Below are 20,651 nucleotides of genomic sequence, written 5' to 3'. Positions count from 1 at the left end.
TTTTGTGTTATTTTTTTAAGAAACACCTTAGATAATTGTATTTTGGTTGGACTAAAGAAATATTTGGAGCACAAGTTAATTATATGTTTGTATGCAAACTTTACCGAAAAAATTCAAAAATCTGAAAAAATCTGAGGTTTATTAGTTTGGTTTGATTTATAAATTTAAAAATTTGACACAATGGTTTGGTTTGGTATTTGAAAAATCCGAACCAACCCGAGGTTGAAAAACCCGAAAAAATCCAAATTTTATTAGTTTGGCTTGGTTTATAAAATTAAATTTTTTACACAAATAATTTGGTTTGATTTTTGGAAAACCCGAATCAACCCGGTCATGTACACCCCTAATACTTACCCTATTTGTATATGTATATTCGCAAGCAAAATATATAAACGGGTAGAAATAAACAAACCAACTTGTGTGTTTTTAAAAAAAATCAAGTTAAAGTAAATTAAAGCCAAATTTATTTCCTACTTGTATAGTACACACTACACGAGTAATTATCATGCGAAAACTAGCCGTTACGATGTGGGAGAGCTTTCTCTTTTTTGATTTGAACTTAAAGTTCATTCATATCTTTCAACGGTTTTGTATGAAAGATGGAATAAGTAAAAAATAAGGTATGTGAGATAGTAATTTTAGCATTTTAGTTATTAGAGCTTTAGTGCAAATAATTAATGGGATAACATTTCAAAATTAGCTAATTAATACCTCAAATTAAATCTGAGATAAAGTTAAATTTCAAATTTTATTATTCAGTTATTGTGTTTATTCCAGAACCTAATTTCAAATTTTATTATAAAGTAATTCTGTTCATCCCAGCACCCAATGACCTTACCGAATTCTGGTTGAAGATTATAAATATTTTATAATGGGTCTGTTCAAAAATATCTTAGCAGTTGGATTTCTAATTAATTTCAATATTCTTTTATAGTCCAAGATCCATTAATAATTAATAAGAAAATGGCAGAGATAATAGTTATTGGAGATAATTTTAATACGCGGTGCACCGACGTCAGGGCTAATGAATTTTTGACAATATATTTGTTTTTTTGTTGTTTTTTATTCGGTGTTTGAAACTTATATTGAAATCTGATTAAATATTGAATTTGTGTTAGGCCTAGGAAGTTTCATACTGGGAGTAAAACGCTTCCTAACAAAGGGAACTCCATACCAAGAGAAATCGAACTTAAAATCTTTATTTAAGAATATATAGATATTTACCACTCCACTACGACCCGATAATATGCTCAGGGATTATTTTCCTTTTTCTGTTTGCGTTTTCCCATGCAAAGGAAAAAACAATTACTGCAATAACGGTACACATGGTTGTGGATTTGGATGTTTCATGTGCATGTGCTTCACCACTCACGAAGAGATAGAAGCGAATCCACGTAGACAATTCTAGCAGTAATAACTATATTTTTAATTAAAAAATTATTTTTTATTGATATTGGTAGCGGTGGAACCAAGCAATAAATATGTTTTTAATAAAGAGTGTTAAAACTTTTACCAACATTAGTTAGTTGTCATTGTCTCATTGGATAATGTTGATATAAACTTTACCGATATTTATAAAGAGTACTAATTATTGCTAAAAGAATATATTTAATGATAATTAAACTATTACTGTTATTTAATTACTGCTAAAAATTATTTTTGATATAGTAATAGACCTCACTACATCAAAAATGATCTTTAGCGGTAATTAATTAACGGCAATAGCTCAATTGCCGCTAAATATATATTTTTAGCGGTAATTAGCATTCTTTGTATATTTCTCTAAAGTCATTAGTGACATTGGATCTAATGACGCTTAACTAGTGTCGTTAGAGACTTTAGCACGATCTTTAAAAATATGTCTATTTACTACCGCTAAAAATTGTTTTTTTTTGTTATAGTGCCTGTTAACTTATTCAAATATCTATACACGTATATCTAAAGAAAAAAGTATTATGTAATATATTTTGTTAGACGTCATGAAATAGAAGAGCCCATTTGAATTTTGATGTATTGGTTCAACGCGAGCCTTGGTCCTTTTTGCGTAGAGGTTCATTGATAAATGGAATAAGATAAATTATTTTATCCCAATTGGTTATAAGAATTAGCTAATCAGAATAAATTTTAATAATATAATTAAAGGTGAAATGCCTAATTCCCTATAACGTTTCACCTCATTTTGCCCTGCAAAAATTAGGAACATATATATGTCATGTTCGACTTCAACTCACCTGAGTTTGTTGACAGTCTAGTCTAGCTTATATATGTAACACATTAAAAAAAAGCAAGATTGATCCAGCTTCTAATCATTAAAAATTAAATTAATGTACGTAATCAGACTTTAATTGCACTAAACGTTGATTAGTCTATGGTTATACCAGGAGATGATTCCTCATAGATCTAAAAAAATTAAGAGAATGTTTGGCATTACTGTTAAAATCTGCTTATTTTTAGAAGCATTTTTTAAAAATAGCTTTTCAGGAAAGTGTTTTTGAAAAAATAAATTTGTGTTTTACTAATTTATTTGAAAAGTGCTTTTGATAAGCAAATTGTGTTTGATTAATCTTTTTTTAAAAGTGCTTTTATGTCAAATTATAAAAAAAGACAAGTATTAATGTACTTTTAATATGAAGATTACGTTATAGATAGAAATTATTTTAAATATCTATTATAAAAAAATTAATCAAACTTTTATTTTTATTAAACTAAAATGTATATATTCAATTTTTCAATCAATGTTATACATAGACAAATAAAAAATAAGTAAATATTGATATAATATTGATATGATGATTTAAATATAATTCAAAACATCAAATATAAAGTAATGATAATAAACGTAAAATAAAAAAATATTATATAAAAGTAAAATTCTTAAATGAAACTTTTACCAAAGTTACGAGATATGTTAATTAATTAATTAATTAACTAATAAGGGATATCTGAGGAAATATGTAAATATAAAAGGAATATTTTGGTATTGTAAAAAAATAATTCTATTTCTACTTCTGCTTTTTTTTAAAAAATAATTTTTTAGTTTTTGCTCAACAAAGAAAAACCGCTTATGCTTCTATTTAAAAGCAATTTTATTGATTTGCCAAAACACCATATTTTATTTTTAAAATATTAATTTTTCTTTTTAAAATAAATATTTTTAACCTTCCAACAATAATGTCAAACAAACTCTTATTTAGTCCGAACTAATGTTAGTTGTCTAGTTTCAATGGGTGGGAATAGTATCTGTGTACCTTATCCTTCCATGCTGCATGTGGCATGCTTTATTTGGTATTTTGATTCAGTGGGTTTCTTTTCTTTTTTTTAAAAATGTTTGAAAGGACTAATTTTAAATTAACAACGTGGTCAATCCAATTCCATTGGTCTTTTGACTATGTAGCAAATTTAATTTTTAATTAGTGCCTGTATTAATCATCTAAGTCGTTTGTATTTGTTTGTGGCAAGTGGCAACGAGGCCAAAATGGACTGATAGATAATTACGCAAGTATATTTTGAAAAATATCTTAACTATAAGTAGTATTATTTAGTTAGTTAAAAATGACGTAACAATTAGATGGATTTATACACGAAACACTGTAGTTCTTTTACAAAGAAATATCAATAATGGATTGAATTGTCAATTAACAAGTTGAGTAAGTTACGCAATATTTATGCCTGTGAAATATAGCAGATACTTTGTATAATTGATTAAAATACGTGTAAATTGAGTCAGACATCACATTTTAAAAAAAATTTGACAACTAGTGTTGACAATTAGTAAGTAAATTTCCTAGGCATTATCAAGTTACAATATTGTTACTAGTGTCAGCTTATAATAGGCTAACACCAGAGAGAAAATGACAGGATTGAGCATTTTCAAACAAGTTTGTGAAGGTTGGTGAGTGGCTTTCACCAAACCTTTCCAACTTATTATTGACCCGTTTGGCCATAGATTTTTCAAGTAAAATTTGGGGAATTTTTTGGCAAATAGTGTTTGTTCTTGCAATTTATCATTATTTGGCAAATAACCCAAATTCTCAAATACTAGAAAAAACTAGTTTTTGGATCAAATCTCATTATTTGAGATCTTTTAAAAATTCAATTTCTACACCAAACTTTTGTCTTTTATAAAAACACCCTCTATAGTAGTTGCTTGTGTTGTATTACATAATTTTTTACGTGAACACCAAAGTAGTGATGAAATATTCAGTGATGATATGGTTGTTGATGAAAATGATGAACAATCGGCTCAGTATAACAAAGTCATGTGCTTTGTCTACTTCACGTTATATGGAATGGTGTTTGTTGCGCTCACTCCAGACTACCACATTGCTCTAATGTCATGGACACGACTTGTTATTTGTTGTAACGAAGATCCAATTGACTTGTAATACAAACTTATAGTTAGTTTTGATAGTTTTTAAAACTTCTGGGTAGAAATCATATTTTTCTAAAAAAGTGAAATATGTTTCCCAAATATCATGGCCAAAGTCCAAACACATGGTAAAATTTCGCCTAAATTTTCACACAAATAATATTTGCCAAAAATATTTGAAAATCTATGGCCAAACGCTAGCTAAATGTTACTTCAAATACTTTATCAAACTAAAATGTTCACTCCTTGCTAGTTTGACTCGGTAGGAGTTTAAGAAAGAAAGATTTTTGAAATTTGTGGTCTAAACTGAAAGATAGAAATTTGTGTGACTATAAATCATTTTATTAAGAGTAAAATGAACATTTCAAAGTTAAATTGTTACTTAATATAGAAATGTGGCATTTTATTCGAGACTGACTGAAAAGGAAAATAAGTCATATAAATTGAGACAGATGGAGTAATTTCTAGAGGAACTTTCGCATATAGTCACTCAAAAATAGCCTAATTACACTTCATAGCTATAATTACGATTCGTAGCAACATGTTATAGGGAGGAGAGTGGCGAGTGATACTGGGAGAGGGAGGAGAGAGGAGAGCGAGTGAGGGCAGAGAGTGGAAGAGAGATAAATTGTATATGTATATCGGTTAAATAATTGTATATTATACATATATATTTGTAAATTCTAGCAAGTGAGATTGGGACAGAGGCGAGCGAGATTAGGAGAGGGAGGAGAGAGGCGAACAAGATTGGGAGAGGGAGGAGAGAGGGAGATAATTTGTATAATTCACATCTCGTTTGTATAATTAGCAGTTACATTTGTATAATTCGCGTGTTTTTGTATAATTGACTAATAAAAAGTCTGGAATTATACAAATATGATAAAACTCGAAATAACAAATTGATACAAACATAAACATATGAACTTTAAACTATTATATAAAATATATTATACAAATTACATTATATAAATTATATTATACAAAATTCGAAAACTACACGTTTATACAAACTTTAAAAAGTTATACACAAAAAAATTGAATTTATATGATGACAAAACTGAAAAACCAAAGGAAATAATCGTCATATACAAATACAAATCAAATGAAGAATTGTTAGTTGTGAATTATACACATGTGATGAATTATACAAACATAACTAATTATACAAACTCGAAGTCAACTCACATAATTAATGGTTAATGTTAGTCGCGAGGGGTAATTATAGCAAACTATAGCTATTAGGGAAAATTGTATGAAATAACAAACTATTAATTCAAATTAAATGTTATGACTATAGTTTATTTTAATTGTAATTCGCAACAAACATCCCTTTTTTTTGCCATCTTATTAGGTATACAATTAGCCATTTTCGGTATACAATTAGCCATTTTATACATTTTGATATAAAATGCGTTTGTGTTTGTATAAAGCGAGAGAAAAGTGTATATACAAATACAAATACATATATTTTCGTCCTATACACTTATAATCATACAAATACAGATCTTATTATACAAAATTATAATGTATAAATGAATTTATACAAAACTGAATAATTTGTATAAAATTGGATGTTTGTAGCGAATTATACAAATCAAAAGCTCCATAGCAAACATAAAAATTTGATATGGAGCGCAATTATGCAAACTATAGCTATAACATACAAATATGATTTTTATGTTTGTTATATGTAAAAGTTGCTCTAGCTATTATGAGTAATTAAATAGTATAAGTTTACTTAACCGCATAATTTTCTCTAATTTATTAACTTATCTATACATTGTAAAAAAAATTATAGCATGTGAAAGCACCTATACACCAAATTGTTGTGATCCATACATGTGAAAAAAATACAATAAAAATACTTATTTGACTCTCAAAAAATTAAACTATTCCAGATAAATTGAGACGAAAAGGATAGAAACATCTAACTGACCCTATTAGCCCGAAGCAAATAACCCAAGCCCGGCCCATGGCCCGCATAAGGGGGTTGGTAAACACCATGTCAGCACTAATTAATTCTGTTTTTCCACTAATAAAACAGGATAAATATAATTATGTGGATATGCTACCCTCCTTACCCACCCCAAACATTTCCTAACCGTTAGATCAATACCCCATACGTCATCAACGGTTCAGATCATTACCAAACAGAAATCCAACCACCTTAATTAGTCAGAATTAAGGAGAGCACGTGAGCAATGGATGTTAAGACCATGGCCATGGAGGGTCTATAAATAAGACTCCAAAGTGTAAGATAAAAACTCGCAAGCATTTGGCGAACCAAAAATACAAAGAGGTTTCTTCTCTCAAGGGGTAAAAAGATTGCTCCTTTCAGACATTTCTAAACCTCTTTTTCTATTAGTTCGCTGTTGGGTTCCTCACTTGCCTTTTTCTTGAGGTAATTTTAAGTTTAGCTAGTTCAATACTAGTCTTTCATGGGTTTTTGTTGTTTTCTTGCTGGGGATTTTATGATAGATCTGGGTGTTTTGTCCTTAATTTCTTTGGGGTTTTGAAGTGAAGAAAGATTGTGTTTTTATTTGGTTTGTTTAGGGTTGGTTATGTTTTAACTTGGGTGTTGTGAACAGGGGAGGGAAGGAACTGTTTCTTGAGTCTGGAAATTAACTAATTTTCCTGTTCATTTTTTAATTAATTTGTCTTTCCATGAAAATTTTGAAACGCTTCTGTATTTTTACTCTTAAAAAACCCTGCTTTATACTGAAAACTTTGATGTTCTCAACATGTTTGTTTTTTTGTAAAATATTTTTTGCTGTTTTGGGTGAGCTTCTTTGTTGCTTTGTAGTATGATTACAATATCTTTACTTTGTTGTTTTTCAGAATCACTTAGAGATTAGAAATAATTGATTGGTATGGTGGAGGTTTTGTCTTGTAAGAGATGAGCTAGATCTGGTGCAAATATGCTTTTGCCAACTTTGGAGTAGAAGATTTTAGCTTAACTCTAGTGCGTTTTTAAAAGTTGTAGATCCTTATCAAAATTGGTGGTCCAGCTTGATATTTTATAGATAAAAAGAGATTTCGTTGGGCTTTTTCTTTAATTTTGTCAGGTGAGGATAAATTACTTTAGTTGATATAATATAGGAATAACCCCTTTAATTGAGAGAATATTTTGCATAGAATCTCTTTTCTTGGTGCATTATCCAATAGCCATTCTTGTGGTTAGGAATATAAACTTTTAGCAAGCTGGAGAATTTTCACTGATACTTTACTTGTTGCATCAGTCTCTTAGCATTTCATTGTTTGTTATGTGAAGAAGTTGCACTGATACTCTGTATAAAGTATGCTGAACTTATGTAATTGATTTTATCTTCTTGTAGAATGGAAACTTTCCTATTCACCTCCGAGTCTGTGAACGAGGGTCACCCAGACAAGCTCTGTGATCAGATCTCTGATGCAGTTCTTGACGCCTGCCTTGAGCAAGATCCTGAGAGCAAAGTTGCATGTGAAACTTGCACCAAGACCAACTTGGTCATGGTCTTTGGTGAGATCACGACCAAGGCTATTGTAGACTATGAGAAGATTGTGCGTGACACATGCCGTAATATTGGATTTGTTTCTGATGATGTTGGTCTTGATGCTGATAACTGCAAGGTCCTTGTTTACATTGAGCAGCAAAGTCCTGATATTGCTCAAGGTGTCCACGGCCATCTGACCAAACGCCCCGAGGAGATTGGTGCTGGTGACCAGGGTCACATGTTTGGCTATGCCACCGATGAGACCCCTGAATTAATGCCTCTCAGTCACGTGCTTGCAACTAAACTTGGTGCCCGCCTTACAGAAGTCCGCAAGAATGGCACCTGCCCCTGGTTGAGGCCTGATGGCAAAACTCAAGTTACTGTTGAGTATTGCAATGACAATGGTGCCATGATTCCAATTAAGGTACACACTGTTCTTATCTCCACCCAACACGATGAGACCGTTACAAATGATGAGATTGCCCGCGACCTTAAGGAGCATGTCATCAAGCCAGTCATCCCAGAGAAGTACCTTGACGAGAAGACAATCTTCCACCTTAACCCATCTGGCCGATTTGTTATTGGTGGACCTCATGGTGATGCTGGTCTCACTGGTCGTAAAATCATCATTGACACATATGGTGGTTGGGGTGCTCATGGTGGTGGTGCTTTCTCGGGCAAGGACCCAACCAAGGTTGACAGGAGTGGTGCATACATCGTAAGGCAAGCTGCAAAGAGTATTGTAGCTAGTGGACTCGCTCGCAGATGCATCGTGCAGGTTTCTTATGCCATCGGTGTGCCTGAGCCATTGTCTGTATTTGTTGACACCTATGGCACTGGAAAGATCCCCGACAAGGAAATTTTGAAGATCGTTAAGGAGAACTTCGACTTCAGACCTGGAATGATGTCCATTAACTTGGATTTGAAGAGGGGTGGCAATGGAAGATTCTTGAAAACTGCTGCCTATGGTCACTTTGGACGTGATGACCCCGATTTCACATGGGAAGTTGTCAAGCCCCTCAAGTGGGAAAAGCCCCAAGACTAATAAGTGTCTGAAAGTGCTTGCCTATGTTTTTTGTTCTTTGTCGTTTTTGCTTGTCGTTGTATTTTCTCTTTTGAACCTTTATTTTGTTATTGTCCTGTTTCCATTGTGTTGGATATCTTAGGCCTTGGAATGTTAAGGAAAAAAAAACTATTATATTATATACATAAAAATTAGTGCATTTGTGGAATGATGTTCTTATGAAAATATATTGAAAAATGATGAGTGCAAATGACAGTAGTTGTGCACTAGGGAAGCAGCAGTGATGTTTTCTGTATTATGATTCGTTGGCTAACAATGAAATTACTATGTTGTAAGTGTGTAAGGCGATGTGTTTCATGTTTAGTTTGGTTTATCTACCCCACCACTCGTTTTCGCAAATCAGCTAGCCAACTTCGCTTTCTAATGAGAAGATTAAGGCGTGACAAATTGGGGCTTTGACTAAAACCAATTTCCAATTCACTGCAACTACATTTTGAAAAACTTTTGGTCACAAATATTTTTCAAGATTTTAATTAGAAATTATATTTGGACCAAGATATTGAATCAGTAATTTCAGAGAAACAAGCAACGACGGTTTCCCAAAGGTATAATTTTTCTTATTTGCTTTTGTTCATTTGAGGAAAAAAAAGAAGAAAATTTGCAACAATGAATTCGATAGTGATTTTAAACTTGTGGTGTTATATATTGAAGGACCTTCCATCCTTAATTTAGATTTTAAGATTGAACCAAACAAATAAAGTTGTCTTGTTTCTAAAAGTCCACATAGTAAGTTTTCTATGGTCCAACTCTGAATTAGTGAGATGAGTGAAATTCGAATACCAATTGGTTAAGAAAAGACCATGGAATAATAGTAACATTGGACCATTGATTATTGAAACTAGTACGAAATAATATACTATTTGAAATGGAATTGGATTTGTTCAGTCATTGATAATATTAAAAATGGAAAACTGTAGTAAAAGCAAATTACATTCCTGGTCAATTCAAAGTAAAATTCACCAGTCTAATGTACAAAAGGAACAGGGGAAGTATTTAATTTGGATAATATATTAGTATAAGTTTCTGCAAACAACAAATGAACAAGTTGCAAAATCACCTTCTTTGGAAGTTCAACCTCCCAATGAAGAATGCAAATAAAGTGGCAAAAACTAGGGGATATGCAATCAAAACAACACCAACAATAGGTAATTGGTTGTGGTGAAATCCAAAATAGTCCCTAATAAAGGCTGCTACTGATTTCTTATCTCCAAACACAGTAATCTCTGTATCAACATCTCCATATTGTGAAGTAAGCATCCCATTCAACGTCCACGATGTAGGTACTAGATAATAGAACCAGATCCACCATTTTGGAATTTGCTGCAATGAAAGGAAAAGGAGAAAGATTGAAGTGTAAATACACACACATAGACAGCGGTAATTATATAATACTCGTTGATCTCTATATTCAAGGAGGCTTAAATTCTGATCCACTTACAGCTTTTGGTATCAAGAATCCGGCAAAGAGGTTGAACATTGTGTAAAAGGATGACTGAAGAATTGCAGCTACTGGCAAGTTTGGTGTCAATGAAACAAGCATCATTCCCAAGTATGTGAAGTACAACAATGTGCAGAACATCGAATAGAAGTACCACAAAACCTTGTGGGCCGACCAATAATATCCAATCATTGGATAGGTGATGACAGTAAATGCAAGTGCTTGAGCTAAAAGATATGGAATTTCAATTGCCACCTACAAAATCAAGGTACTCGAGACTCAAAAATATGAAGCAGTGAACCATTGAAGACAAGTGTAAGATATGGAATTATTGAATCCCCCATTAGTCAACATGCCAAGATTGAAAGCCTTTATATCTTACCTGTGCTAATGCATAAGCCCATGATGCATACATTCCAGCAAATCTTTCCCGGTATAGGACTGATCGCTCCGTGGTCACATATGGTAAAACTGAAGATGAATTATTTATGCCACAGAAGATTACTGCAGTGAACATAGCACCAAATACACTGAAGACACTCTGCTGGTCATCTCTGTCAAAAAGGAGGAAGAAAAACAAAAAGGCAGTATAAGAAAATATTTAAGTTGTTCAACTATATAACATGTACATACAATGCATGCATAACTAAGTCCATTATCATCGAGGGAGAACTTCAGTTCTGCTGCATCAACTTCACACGCCAAAAATAGGACTCCAGAGTTCTGTTTTAACAGTGTGGGTGATGTCAACAAAGAAAAGATAAAGCCATTTTTTAAAAAGTTAATAAACCAAACAGGAAGAGAAATTATAGGATCAGACAACCTAATTCCCTTATCAACTGTATCATGCCTACCACTCAATTAAGCATCACAATTGCAAAAACATGTTACTCAGAAGTGGCCAAGGAATTTCCATGAGGATGTAGAAAGTTTTAATTCCCACAGCATAATGAAGCATGTAGTCGATAAGATAATTGAGCTTTGGTTGAATAGTATTTTATTGTCTTACAGTTTCGTCCCCTTGTCCCAGAAGAGCAATCCAAAAACAACGGAAGCAAAAATCATGTGCAGAGAGCGCATCAAATTGTATGAAGGACTCCTCCAATAGGACCAGTATTGCTTCCAGAAGCAAGTCTTGAATTGTCCCCAGCCATTCTGTGAAAATTGGGTGGGGAAATACAAATCTTTTGAACCAGCTGGTGGGAAAGTCAGCTTTTTCACAAGCTCTTCGTTATTTCTACAAGAAGTGTAAACCAAAGAGGAATCATGCATTGGTTACATGCAAAATGTGCTTATAAGTGATACAATGTTTAAGAGGCATTTTAAAACTAATGCTAAACTAGATGAGGTGAAAAGCTATGACTAACTTGTGTAGAGCAGAATTCTTATATACTTCAGCGAAGTCTATGCTGGTCTCAGCTTCACTAGATGTTGATGTAACCTCTAACATCCATGTTGCTGGATTGTAGTTGTTCTTTATTTTAGGCACACCAGAGATACCCTGTCAAATCGGAGAAAAAACAGTAGTCTCAGCTACTATGCGAAGAAGCTTTTATTACTAGCTTGCTGCAACATTAATAAAAAGGGAGATTAGTGCACCTCAAAATATTCAATCATTTTACAAGAATTTCGTCCGAGTGGTCCCCAGTAGATCATGCGCCCACCAGTTTTCAATAGAATCAGCTGCAAAAGAGCACATTTCAGACAAATAACTTTTTGATGATATCCATGAAGGATGCGTAGTTACACAAACTGAAAGATACTTCTAAGTAGATGTCTTTACTTTTACTTCAAGATTTCTGCATTACTAAGTACAAAATTGCTCCTCACATACATCTTACCTCATCAAATGCTTCAAATATGTCAATGCTTGGTTGGTGGATGGTACAAACTATTGTTCTTCCTGTATCAGCAACATTTTTCACAGCCCGCATGACAATTGCAGCTGACCTTGCGTCCAACCCTGTTGTGGGTTCATCCATGAAGATAATTGAGGGATTTGCAACAAGCTCCACAGCAATTGTCAGCCGTTTACGTTGTTCAGTTGAGAGCCCACTAACACCCGGCATACCAACCATCGTGTCTTTTATACCATCTAGCTCAATGGTCTCAAGGACTTCTTTCACAAACTCCTGCACAAGTGCCACATCAGTTCAAATAAAGATATCGCCAGAAGGAATGATGTTCATGAAAGAAACATTAATTCAAACTTTATATTATTAAGCTCGTACATATTTCGTTTTGGAATCAATCTGAGGATGAAGTCGTAGCCAAGCAGAAAATATAACTGATTCTTCTACAGTTATCTGAGGAGAATGTATGTCTGTCTGCTCACAGTAACCTGAAACTCTAGCGAATGTCTCTTGAACTTTAGGGTACCCACCAACTTTTATTTCTCCTTCCACATGACCACTTGTTTTTCTACCGGCAAGAACATCAAGCAGGGTTGTTTTTCCAGCCCCACTGACACCCATAAGGGCTGCAAGGACACCAGGTCTAAGTGCGCCAGTTATGTCTGAAAGAAGTTGGAGTTTATTTTGTGTGAAACCAAGCTCTTTCATTGCCTGAAATGGACATACCATCACAACCTCAGCCACTGAAATTTGGTTTCAACAGCTTTTGATTATCCAAAAATGATGCAATACTAAATGAGATAGGTTTAGAAGATCACCGCAGGAGTGTCAACAGAGTACTGAACATCTCGAAACACAAGAGATAGGGGTTCAAAAGGTAGAACCATTCTTCCTGGAAAACAATAAGAGATGAGAAAGTAAAAAAAATAAAATATTTCTCATACAATAATTCCTGCAATAGAATAAGAAGGCAACCTGCTCCTTCATGAGAATCCATCGTTGTCTTGGAATTTTCTTCTGCATCAGCTTTATCAGAAGAATCGCTATTTCCTTCTATTTGGGAGTACTTATCCCTTGATATAATAGCTCGAGATCCAGGAGCTGCATCACATTTTCAAGAGAACCAGCAAGTAAATTACAAGATCTATTGTGCAGATTCTTCATTTCTGTGGAGTACAAAAAACGATGAACATACCTTTTAAGAAAGTTAAGGCCAAGGTGAAACCAATGTTAAACAGTATTGTAAAGCCAAACAAGGCACAAACTGATATCCAATACAAATATCCATCAAAGTTTAATCCACGGCTTTCAAGGACTTCATTCCCTATAGTTGTGTTTGTCGAGAGCGTCTGTGTTAACAAATGAAGAATGTGATATGTGTATTGAATAGATAATTAATCTAATCTTCTATAAGACGGATAAATATATTTGATTCATGTTACAGACATGTATGTATCAAGGTAGTAAAACATCTAACGAGGCTGATAATCTATCAATTTGAGTTATTCTCTTCATGTAGAATTTTATGGCACATTTTAGAGGTTACTACAGTTAAAACTAGTGTACCCTAGTTCGAGAGGGAATTCAACTATCGAAACTGAGTGCCTATGAAGTACTTCAATGAATAGTTACAATAGGAATACTATCGTCCAAGGTAGCCTTTATATTACTATTTCTCTTCAAGGAAAAAAGTACTAATGCCTTCCAGAATGTGATCTGTTGTGTATCTGATTAAGAACATTGCATCTTCAGGTGTTTCTGGGAATCAAAGAGAACTTGTTACAAATTTGAGCCAAGTCACTACCATTGACATGGATATCTGTCATTGAACTCTTAGAACCTTCCCTAGATAGTTTCAGATAACAAAAACGAACAGACAGACGACAATACTTTGTCATTTTCTTATACGGATGATCTCTATTTCTTTATTTTTCGAGTGTAATTTCATGACAAAACATAGTGAATACTTTTCAATATTGCATATAGGTGCCTCAAAACAATCATTTTGTGCTGAACTTGTCTTCCACATGCAATGTGCATAAGTCAGTTAAACAACTGAAAGAAGCAAAGTATTTGAGCTATTATTGGCTCTCACCTTTTGCCACCTTGGGGCTAGAAATTCATTTACAGAAAGACCTATCTCACCATATGTCAACGGAGAAATCCAAAATCCCCATTTCAGCCAAACTGGCATTGAGGCTGTAGTCAAATAGTGGTATTTTAGTTATGCTACTCACCCTCACATGAGCATAATATCAAAAATGAATAAAGAAGTAGGAAACCTTACGTCTTGGTATTACGAATCCGCTGAATAAAAAGACAAATAAGATTGATAAGCTACCAGCAGCTGTAGAAGCAACAACAGTCCGGCAGACAGAAGCCAAGAAACGGAACATGGAGATCGATGTCATGTGCACAGCAAATAATAGAAGTAACTGCCGGAAGAACCTGTAAGTGACACAGTTTTGACACGAAAATGCTTGAAATTTTGTTCAAATCATTACTTAAAGATAGCTGGAATAGGTAAAGTTTAAGCTGCTGATGGAAGCCTATTGGAGATGGTGGCATATAACCACCAAAACTATAGTTGAAAGAACAGCAACAATTGAAGTATACGATATTTACATGTAGCAGTAGCACTAACCTTCCAGCCTCAGGGCTGAAACCAATGACATAATAGGTCAGACATGTCCAAATGACAGATTCTAATACAGAGAGAGGAATCTTGAGAATTGCAGCAGGAATTGCATACGCCCATGCTGGGTAAAAGCACAAGTCGTTCTGTTTATAGAAAACTGAAAGTCTTGCTATTGTCATGGTGAGCTCAGGGAATCCATCCACAAGAAGAATGATGAGAGCAAAAAACAGAGCTCCCAAATAATAATTTGCATGTAAAAGATCAGTATCCATCCGAGTTCTCAAAAATACTGTCATAGTTATGAATGCAATGAAGACAAGCTGCATAATAGAAGCAAAAATTGCAATAAGTTGTGAAATCTCAATAAGGAAAATGTGACTTCTATCTTTGCATTGGATAATTTGAATGAGTATACAATATTCTGTAGATTGAACTACCATAATATAATAAAACGAAAAGACTGATCACTGACCTGAACATTTTTGAATATGTAGATAAAAGAATTTCTTTTCATCAGAAGTAATTCTCTTGACATACAAGCTCGAAAGAGTTCCCATTTAGGAAGTGAATAGTCATGAAAGGTTATAGAATTTCTATGACACCTGGACTTATCATATGCAACAGAAAGTTCATCATTCAGCTTTTTCCTGTATGGAGATTCCTTAAATTTTCTTGATAATGTATCAACTGACAGAAATTTATATGTTTCTTTAGTTCCATGCCAATACTGTGCTTGATCCTTTTTCGACGTAACCTGAAAACAAAGAACAGAATTGATGAGCTTCTAATTGATAGAGAGAAATGAACGAACCATTTAACTACTATGGACTTGCCTCCTGGAGGAAGTCAGCCACCCCTTTCCTTTCAGGACATTTGAACCCGCAGCTTTCAAAAAATTCTAAAGCAGAATTTCTTGGCCCATGGTAAAGAATTTTTCCCTCAGCCATCAGGATTATATCATCAAAGAGATCAAAGGTTTCTGGCGCTGGTTGAAGAAGCGCGACAAGTATAGTGGCATCTGTAATATGTGCCAGCTGCTGAAGGCAAGCAACAATCTGGTATGTAGTCGAGCTATCTAAGCCATTTGATATTTCATCCATAAACAATGCTTTTGTGGGGCCAACAATAAGCTCTCCTGTGTCACACAATTAGTTAGTTGATTTATACTTGTTTTCCAAATGATATCAAGTACATCAGCAGACTTATAGGAGAACATATACAACTGACAACTTTGTTACGAAGCAGATCATACTTTAAATTTACCTGTTGTCAGTCTTTTCTTTTGACCACCCGATATACCTCTTCTCATGGCATCACCAACCAATGTGTCAGCACAAATATCAAGTCCAAGAATCTGGACACATACAAGAATGTGGCAATCATAAACTTCTATTCCGATCTCTACAAATAATTGTCAAATAGGGTCCTTCAATAAAGTTACCTTCAGAATATAATCCGTCTGAAGATTTGTCTTTTGTCCTTCAACAGAAATCGCCTACATGATTCAAATTTGATTTAGAAGGTAAAAACCATAACAGCATTGACTGCAGAGGAATGCTAATCCAATAAATACATCAATCAACATATAGCTCAACAGAGATGAAACAGGAACAACTTGATGTTAAAACTACCTTCATGTAAGTATCTATATCTGGATCAGGAACAATTCCTGCTTCTTTTTCCCTTCGGCTTAGGTCAATCATAATATCTTCAAAAGGAAAGGCATTGCTTTAAAAACTAGTGCTGGAATGTATTCATCACTTACGGTTTATCTTCTATGTGCTCAATGACATACCTGCTCTGCTTCCGACTCCTTGAAAACGAGATGAATAGTCTACTGTTTCTCTAACAGTCATTTCAGGAATGTGTAGGTCATTTTGGCTTATATATGCAGAAGTTTTCTGTGGTACAAACTCCTCCAATTTATAACCATTGTAAGAAATCTCCCCAGAAACCTGTTAGACATGACCAGAAGCAGACACAGTCAGATTGACATCAACTCCAAATGTTATGAAATCTATCCATGCATGAATTCTACATCATTCTTGTTCAAGTAAAGGAGCAAAAATTAGCGCAACTGTTCACTAGTTTCTTCTTGGAGGAGGCATTGGTAAAGTCAATAAAGCTTCTGTTTTCTTGGTAAAACGGGAGAAAGATAGGAATTAAGTGTTCCCTAGCTGAGATCTTAAAGATATAAAGGAACTAAAAGCAACTAAGAAGAACCAGAGAAATCACTAATAAAACAAATACGACAAATGAAGGCCTGGAAAAGTTCATTTCATTGAAATAGAAAACTATTAATACACATTCCAGTATGTTGTAGATCAAAATATTTGCTTTATATGAGCTGACGGATTTTATTTCTTTTAAGAAAGTATTCCTAAATTTTTCTCTTGCTGACATTAAAGCAAAAACAGCTTTCTTTTTTATATGACATTAAAAGAGAAACAACTTGAAGAGACCTTAAGAGAGTTATCCAGATTTCCTGAAAGTGCTTTCAGTAGTGTTGTTTTTCCACATCCAGGAGGTCCAAGCAATAGAGTCATACTGTAAGAATAGCAAAGAATTCGAGTAAATTCAGGTTCAAGAACTCACATGTTAAAACAATGATTTCAAAATGAAGAGCTAACTCTCCATTCAGAACATGCTGGAGCAAAAACTGCTAAAAGGTAGACTGAAATTAGACAGAAAAAGTAAGCTGCAGTCAAGCCTACGTCTCAAAATTATCACAAAGGCAAGACCAGTTCGGACACTTAATCACATAAAAACCAAATATACCTCAAAAGACCCTCTTGCCAGTTAATGTTTATGATAATGTAATCACTAAATAATCACTTGCATCAATGCTAGTCAATTTACTTTCTGCAGAACAATACCATGCGAGCAAGTATATTATTCATCTTTCAGTTGCAATTATGGATCAAACTAATTAAGAACATTACTCAACCAACCAAGCAAAAGTATCTGGAGGTTTGTACTGAGTACACAATGCACATTATCAAGTTCCCAAGGTAAATACATGATTGAGAGGCTGAATGCTTTTTTGGTTCACTTAACCGTTTCCCTTACATACTGCCAAAATGATCATTACTGAATAGGGCAATGTAAATATCAAGTGATAAATTAAACAAAGGATGATTAGTTCACAAGCAACAACAACAATAATATACCCAGTACAGTCCCACAAGTGGGTCTGGAGAGGGTGGGGTGTATACAGACCTTACCCCTACCTTTGTGAGGTGGGGAGGTTGTTTCTAATTGACCTTCGACTTTTCACAACATGGTTTGAAAGAAATGCAAGAGTAAAAAGTTATGATGAAAATATTGAAGAAAGAAAAGTACTGACAATAAAAATATTAGAGCTAGACAAAGTAAAAGACACAAACTAGTCAGAAACTATAGTACTTCACAAGCTATGATGACTAGTTCACAAGCATGTTCACCAAATACTGAGTTTAATACAATCATCACATATTCTGTTTTTGTTGTTCTTGTTCAGTCAACAAGTGACTATTGATGAGACACTTATTGCACCAGATATGAGATTAGAATAACTGGCAGAGTAATAACAATGGCTAGAAAAAATTTGTCTCCTGCATGTCAAAAACTAGAAATCCAAGTGGTTGGCATATTTATTTATGAATACATTGGCATAACTATTTAAATTGAGTATATGCCATGGAAAAGCTTTGATGACATACCGTCCGGGTTTTATTACACCGCTGACATCATTAATGATTTTAATCTTGGCCATTTCTGACTGTAGGCCTGGAAGCCTGGCAAGGTTCTGTTGAACAAATTGAAACACTAGATTAAGAGAACTGTCGAAATCACAAGTAGCACAATAGAATAACCTAATGCTGGAGCTTGCACTTTCTGAATGCATTAAACATTTGAGTGCTGAAACCAGGATTACTTTAAAGATGCTCATTAAGTCTCTCTTACTTTTTCTAGCAGCATTGATTACAGTGCATCAGAAAAATAACTTATTGTTGTCACATGTAGGTAAAATCAACTAATGGAAAATACTATTAAAAGTAGACAACCCAAAGTATCGGACTGGACAGATTAGCACAAGAAAGATTCAAGCATTCCCAGTTCAAGTGGTTCAATTATAACGCCTTCTCCTACATGAAGTCCTAATAAATGCCTCCTGATGATCAATTTTTAAATACAGCCCTGCTACTTTGATTTGAACTAGCACATATGTAAGAGATCAGATTGATGACAATAAAAATGGTGTTCAATCAAATAGCAAAAATTTACCATTATTGTGCTTTTGAGAGAATTCCATAGAGTAGGGAGAGGCTTTCCATGAACTAGCTCACATTCTGCTTCAATGGTTAAATTTTTGTATCTCACTTCCACAGTAGGCAATTCTACACCAACTCTACAAGAGTAAACCGTAGCCTCAGGTCATTGAATTAAGTCTAACAGATAAAACTTTGATAAAATGAGAGAGAAGCCGTGAGATATGTGGATAATGATGATCATAACTTAGCATTGTCAATCACCAAAAAAAAAGATGGCAATTTTAAATGCAAGAGCAATGACCTTCAATAATTTAACTTATACTGGCAAGTAACTATCAGAAATCTTACTTGTCAATTCTCTTTCTGATTTTGTGTAACAATTGAAGGTTGTCATGTTCAATGTGTTTAATCATCTTTTCAATGAAAACATGCCTTTCTACAGGTCTAAGCTTGGTAACATCAGTTACCCTTTTCGTCTTAACATTGGCCTCATTGCCATTGACTTCCTCAAATACAGATGATCTCAACCTGTCATACGTTGGCAGTCTCTCAATTGCTGCCCAAGCCAACATGTTCTCCTCATCCACAACGTCGTCCTTTTCAGAAGCACTCAAAGCTGAATTACTCCTCAAAATCGAAGTCTGGCGCCTGAATGATGATCTCAAGCTTCTTCCAATCTCTGAGAGATCCATTCTAATCGACTCTATATCATCCGAACTAACAAGCTGAGCCATTTTTTGGTGTAAATGTTTTCAGCTTAAAACCTGCATTTTATAGGGAGAAGAAAAAAAAAGGGGTGCACCATGTATGTCTAACATAAAATATTCATTCCTTGCTTGAATGTCTAAAATTAAACCGTAAGATAGATGAGGTAAGGAAATACATCATTCAACTTTTTATTATGAATTAAGGCATTCTTGTTTCGTTATAAAGATTACGTAAATGAAAGAGACATACAGAGAGAGTAAACAGATGTTGTAGAAAGGCATTCTTATTTACAAGTGATTATAAATAAGGATTGTTGAAGGAATAGAAAAAGAGTGCTGCACATTTCTCTAAAGGCACATACAAAGTCATTGACTTTCCTTGGAGGATTAAAAGGATTTGATTATTCTAAAACTCTGAAAGTGCATAAATTCCACATATCAAAGACTTAAACTAGAAGATTCTTCCTTGATCATGCCACTATTTATTTATTAGTTGGCAAAAGAGACAAGAAAATAAACAAATCAAAAAATCTTCATATTGTTTATCATATAGTATATATTATAATATTCTAACTATTCTTCATATCTTTGTAGTTGGAGGGAGGTGGGTCGGGGGAGGGTGATTTCTGTATGTGAACTCTTGAAAAGGCGTGAGACACTCCAGCTTAATAGAAGGTCCCCATGAACAATACTATAAATCTATAATATAAGAACACGGAAAAATTAAACCTTTTCTTTTTATTTTGATAACCGTCTTATGTACACCTCGACTAATTCTATGGGATATCCACTGCAACATTTACTAGGTAAGTACTATGTACATCAAAACTAGAACA

The 20,651-nt window shown here is 33.9% G+C and overlaps 2 protein-coding genes across 2 annotated transcripts; one reads left to right on the top strand and one right to left on the bottom strand.

Moving 5' to 3' along the window:
* Positions 1 to 6,649: 6,649 nt before the first annotated feature.
* Positions 6,650 to 9,065, top strand: METK1 (S-adenosylmethionine synthase 1-like). The gene is given in 2 exon segments (NM_001288680.1): positions 6,650 to 6,770; positions 7,705 to 9,065. A coding segment is annotated over 1 exon segment (1,182 nt). The 5' UTR covers positions 6,650 to 6,770; position 7,705; the 3' UTR covers positions 8,888 to 9,065.
* A 798-nt stretch (positions 9,066 to 9,863) lies between these two features.
* On the bottom strand, positions 9,864 to 20,017 carry PDR3 (pleiotropic drug resistance protein 3). The gene is made up of 24 exons (XM_006358490.2): positions 19,457 to 20,017; positions 19,122 to 19,245; positions 18,557 to 18,642; positions 17,318 to 17,402; positions 16,651 to 16,810; positions 16,487 to 16,563; positions 16,297 to 16,350; positions 16,119 to 16,209; positions 15,689 to 15,990; positions 15,328 to 15,609; positions 14,862 to 15,175; positions 14,505 to 14,665; positions 14,313 to 14,416; positions 13,413 to 13,566; positions 13,193 to 13,318; positions 13,036 to 13,109; positions 12,596 to 12,928; positions 12,206 to 12,496; positions 11,964 to 12,047; positions 11,732 to 11,865; positions 11,374 to 11,601; positions 10,747 to 10,918; positions 10,365 to 10,619; positions 9,864 to 10,246 (listed from the first exon to the last, which is right to left on the bottom strand). Exons 1-24 carry the CDS (start codon positions 19,840 to 19,842, stop codon positions 9,980 to 9,982), a joined length of 4,344 nt encoding a protein of 1,447 aa, XP_006358552.1. The 5' UTR covers positions 19,843 to 20,017; the 3' UTR covers positions 9,864 to 9,979.
* Positions 20,018 to 20,651: the final 634 nt, after the last annotated feature.

Source organism: Solanum tuberosum, unplaced genomic scaffold (assembly GCF_000226075.1).
Source record: "Solanum tuberosum cultivar DM 1-3 516 R44 unplaced genomic scaffold, SolTub_3.0 scf00277, whole genome shotgun sequence".
In the NCBI taxonomy this organism is placed as follows: domain Eukaryota; kingdom Viridiplantae; phylum Streptophyta; class Magnoliopsida; order Solanales; family Solanaceae; genus Solanum; species Solanum tuberosum.
This window is presented reverse-complemented; position numbering and strand designations above follow the sequence as displayed.

Bases quoted from the DNA above. Each gene is read 5' to 3' on its own strand.
- PDR3 (XM_006358490.2), bottom strand. From the start codon at position 19,842: ATGGCTCAGCTTGTTAGTTCGGATGATATAGAGTCGATTAGAATGGAT. The intron at 14,666-14,861 runs GTTAGTGCTACT...TGTCACTTACAG, and splicing joins TTCAGCCCTGAGGCTGGAAG to GTTCTTCCGGCAGTTACTTC. The intron at 12,929-13,035 runs GTGATCTTCTAA...TGTCCATTTCAG, and splicing joins ACTCTGTTGACACTCCTGCG to GCAATGAAAGAGCTTGGTTT.